This window comes from Cystoisospora suis (assembly GCF_002600585.1).
Source record: "Cystoisospora suis strain Wien I chromosome Unknown contig_8829, whole genome shotgun sequence".
NCBI classification, from domain to species: domain Eukaryota; phylum Apicomplexa; class Conoidasida; order Eucoccidiorida; family Sarcocystidae; genus Cystoisospora; species Cystoisospora suis.
In genome coordinates, this window is record NW_027161607.1 from 1,149 (window position 1) to 5,430 (window position 4,282).

The window sequence follows — 4,282 nt, forward strand, 5'->3', positions numbered from 1 at the left end:
GAAAGAAGGAGAAAGAGAAGGAAGAGCAAGAATCGAATTAATTCTTGACCTTCACATCACAGATCTTCTGCATCATCTCAACGAATTCTTCGAAGTCCACCTGAAAGAAAAGAAAGGAAAAGGCGAAGAAGAAAAGAATGGAGAGATGCCACGTGTTGTCTATTTGATAGAAGCATGTATTCTCCTCACGTGGTACTAGTCCCTTAATTGCCTCGCCCTGCCCGGTCATCGCACGGCACATCTCACTCATCGAGGAGAACCTCCTCCTCTCCTCTCTTCTCTCTCTCCCTAATTAACGACGAGACTTCTTCTTCTTCCGTACCCCCTCTTGAAACCACCCATCCACATACCTTCATACATCTCCATCTATCTATTTATCTACATATATAGATAGATAGATAGATAGATAAATATGGAACTATTATGTGGAAGAAGAAAGACCAAGAGGAGGAGGTCATGGCCGTCAGAGTCATGGTAAGCTTTCTCTGCTTCCTTTCTTTTTGTCTCTGTTGTTCTTTTCTTGTCGTTCTGTCTTACCTCGCCATCGTTATTTTTGTCGCACTCCTGAAGGACCTGATGCCACGTCGCGTCATCCACTTCCGCTACACCGAAGAGCTAAAGAAGAGACAGAAAACGACCCACGAAGAAAAAGAAGAGAAAGAAAGGAAGTTCACGGACCAACAGAAGAAGACCCAGATGTTGAAAAGGTCAGTCACAAGATAAACATAACAAGGAGAGAAGAAGAAGAAGAAAAAACTTGAGAAGAAGCGAAAGAAGAAAGGAGAGACAGAAGAGCTAGCAAGAAGAAGAGCCGAGAAGATTCTGACGGGCAGACGATGTGAAAAAGCGCGGACCCCTCAAAGAACCCAAGCATCTCCCACTTCTAGTCTACAAACCCACCACCTTCTCCACACAACGCTCACTCAGTCATAGATCAAAGAAAAGGGTCCATCCATCTCCCTCTCTTCCCCTGAGTTAACTATATGACCCCCCCACTCCTCTCTGTCTGCTTTTTTCTGAAGAGACACCAAGAGAGAAAGAAAGCGAAGAATGTAGAGATACACGAAGAAACTCAAACTAGAGAGAGAGAGCGAGATTAAAGATCGATAGAAAGAAGAGCTGGCGCGCTCTTTCTCTCTTACCTTGGCTAATTCTTCATTCGTGATTTTCCCTGACCCATCTGTATCGAACTGCTGGAAAGCCGCCAGAAGTCTCTCCCGTGATAGAAGGAGTTGCTTGTCCATACATACCGTCACGAACTCTGTAGAAGCAATCGAGTTGGACAGCAGCAACATAACCTATCATGAAGAGGGTCCGCTATTCTCAGGGAGAGAAAAAGGAGAAGACGACAGAGAGAGAACTTATTCATTCATTCTCACGAGAAAAGAGACCGGCAGGGTAAAACAGAAATGAAGCTGATATCGCAATAGACTCCATTGGCACAAAGAGTATATACAAACCTTCACATGCGATTGATCCATCGCACTCTCTACACACACCTCATCAGCTCTATGCATGGCTCTAGAGAAAAATAGACATACATAGATATACATATATATACACTCCAGAAGACTGTTGCCTTGTGGGAAGCGGAGTGGAGGGCGGGGAGACGTCTAATCTCCGTATATATCTCTCTATATATAGGATTTCCTGCTAACTTCACCGATACTCCTATTGCCACTAATAATTTTAACAAAGAAGAAGAAGAGGAAGAAGTATCCCCTCACCTGACTCCTGGACTTGCGACAAAGAAGACGTCCAAGTAAAACAAGAACGAGATCTAGCTCGATAACCTACTGTCCTCCTCTCTTTCTTTTTTTCTTTTTCTTTCGCTTGTCTCTCTCTCTCCCTCTCTCTCTTTCTGCAGAAGTCCTCTGGTGTGTGAGAGAAGACTTTAGGAGCAAACAGCTTGTTTAGATCTATTTCTTGTTGAGATTTCTCATGGAGGCACCTCGCAATGCGGCGGCGGGTTGTTCTTACCTGAGTATTCGATGTAGCCGTTTTGATCGAAATCGACCGACTGGAGAATTTGATCTACTTCTGTCTGGATCTGGGTATTGTCCAGTTCTGTCACAGTATCGCCCTTCCACTACAGGCACCACACATGCACAAACCATACAAGACCACGTCATGCAGACACACAAAAAATAGGTGCATGCAGACCTATGTATGTATGTATATGTGTATGTATGACTTTTTGTATGAATATGTGTATGTGAATGCATCTATGACTATTATGTACAAGGCCGACGAGAGTGAATGAGACAAGAATACTATCCTCCCCTCGCACATCTCAAACACACCTCATATACGCATACATAGACACCTACTGATAAGAATATACATACATACTGATACATACACTTTAGGAGAGACACGAGAAGATTCATCTGAAAAGAAGAAGAGACGTCTGCTTGCTGTTGAAGCAGAACATTCCCCCCTCCCATCATCTATCTATCTTTTATCTATCTTTAACCTGTCTATCTATCTATCTACCTCTCCCCTATCTGCGAGGCCGTAGTCTATCGTTCAACTGTATTTGAAGTCTTGTGTCTTTCTTTCTCTTGACGATGGGCAATCGCCTCGGTGTGAGTTTAGTGAAAGGTTGTTATATACCTGGAGAAGTTTCTTGTATCCTTCAATGAGCTCTTTTCTATCGAGCTGACCATCCCCATTTTTATCGAGCTGTCGGAAGATTTGCGTAAGTTCCTTCGTTTCTTCGAGGGTCGTCAGTTTACTTCCCATAAACAACATCGCCGCCTGTGCTAATTTCTGTGAAGATCTGATCAAGAAAGTGAGAAAGAAAGAAACAAAGAAAGAAAGAGTGAGAAAGAAAGAAGAGGAGGAGAGGTATTGAATATGGAAATAGAACATTGTTGAGAGAGATAGACACCATCGACACAAAGCCAAAATAAATTTACATTCCTTCACTTATTGTCCATCACACGGCATCTCCATCCACACACACACATACACATATATACATATATGTAGAAGAAAGACAAAGATATACAGATACAGATAGAGTAACGAGAACGCAACAGATTAGAGAGAACAGATAAAAGGATTAGAAACGAATGGATAGATAGATAGATAAAGGTAGTGGGTCGGTCCATCCCCCCCCGCTGATCGATTGGTGTGAATGACGTGAGAAACGATATGCTTCACACCTAGAGACACACAAGGCAAGGAGTAGTAGTAGGAGTAGGAGTAAGAGGCGTCGCAGGCCTGCATCTATCTAAATATCTATTTAACTCTCTATGGTGATCTTCCCTCCCCGGGGATAGGCGTCGATCGATGAACAACAGCCTCTCAAGTGTAGGCAGACCACGAGCGACGAGAATTGTCATGATAGTTATTTCTCCTCTTCATGAGAAAAGTGCCAACGCGAGAAAGAGATCACACTAGACAAAAGAAAAACATACATACCCCTCCGGGTGAAAGAGAAAGGAATCTCTCACCTTCTCGAATGAAGCAAAGAAGATAACACCCCCGACGAGAGAAAGAAAGAATAAGAAAGTAAGAAAGAAAGAGTGAGAGAGAGAGAAAGAAATAGAGATGGAGAGAGTGTGTGTGTATTGATGGTGGACGACGTACTGGAATTTCTTCATGTTTCCTAAGGCGCCAGTGAGGGCATGTTTCCCTACGTCGGTATCTTTTTGTGAAGAGAATTTGACGATCCACGGGTGATTTAAAGCCTCCTCTGCTGATATGCGCTTCGAGGGTTCATACGTCAGCATAAGCTTGACAAGCTGCTTCGCCTCATCCGACACCTGGTTCCAGTCAGGGGGATCAAACGAATACTACACAAGACACGACACAAGAAGAGACACAAGACAACAACAAGAAGAATGAAAAGAAGAAGAAGAGCCATCAGCATCATCATGATACCCAACAAGACACAAACAATAGAGAGGCGAAGAAGAACAAGACGACCAACCGCCACCGCTACTACTACTACTATTGTAGAAAGACAGATAGAGAGAGAAAACAGAGGAGATGAGATAAGAAAACCCCACAGAGAGAGAGAGAAAGAGAAAGATACATACAGAGATAGACAGGGGGGGAGAGAGATCTACTAGGTACATAGATAGACAGATGTATGCATGCATAGATATATAATAATAGATTGATACAAACGACCATTCTCTGTCCTGAGATGAGAGTCCCAGTACGCATCACTAATGTAGAAGAGCACAAGGGCAAGTCCCTTCTTACACGGAGGTATCTATCTCTCTCTCTCTTCTTAGAAATATGGGGAAGAACGAGAAGAAGAAGAAGA

At 43.2% G+C, this 4,282-nt stretch overlaps 1 protein-coding gene across 1 annotated transcript; it reads right to left on the reverse strand.

Moving 5' to 3' along the window:
• Nucleotides 1-4: 4 nt before the first annotated feature.
• On the reverse strand, nucleotides 5-4,192 carry CSUI_010907 (calcium-dependent protein kinase cdpk3). The gene is made up of 6 exons (XM_068071008.1): nucleotides 3,598-4,192; nucleotides 2,617-2,782; nucleotides 1,981-2,089; nucleotides 1,143-1,261; nucleotides 538-615; nucleotides 5-100 (listed from the first exon to the last, which is right to left on the reverse strand). The coding sequence occupies exons 1-6, from the start codon at nucleotides 3,738-3,740 to the stop codon at nucleotides 38-40; spliced, it is 678 nt and encodes a 225-aa protein (XP_067917016.1). The 5' UTR covers nucleotides 3,741-4,192; the 3' UTR covers nucleotides 5-37.
• Between the last annotated feature and the right edge of the window lie 90 nt (nucleotides 4,193-4,282).

What these genes read in the sequence shown, in the direction of transcription:
- CSUI_010907 (XM_068071008.1), bottom strand. Translation starts at nt 3,740, where the DNA reads ATGCTGACGTATGAACCCTCGAAGCGCATATCAGCAGAGGAGGCTTTA. An exon ending in CGGCTACATCGAATACTCAG is followed by an intron (nt 1,262 to 1,980) that starts GTAAGAACAACC and finishes TTGCTTCTACAG; the next exon opens with AGTTCGTGACGGTATGTATG. An exon ending in CGAATGAAGAATTAGCCAAG is followed by an intron (nt 616 to 1,142) that starts GTAAGAGAGAAA and finishes TCTCTTCTTTAG; the next exon opens with CTCTTCGGTGTAGCGGAAGT.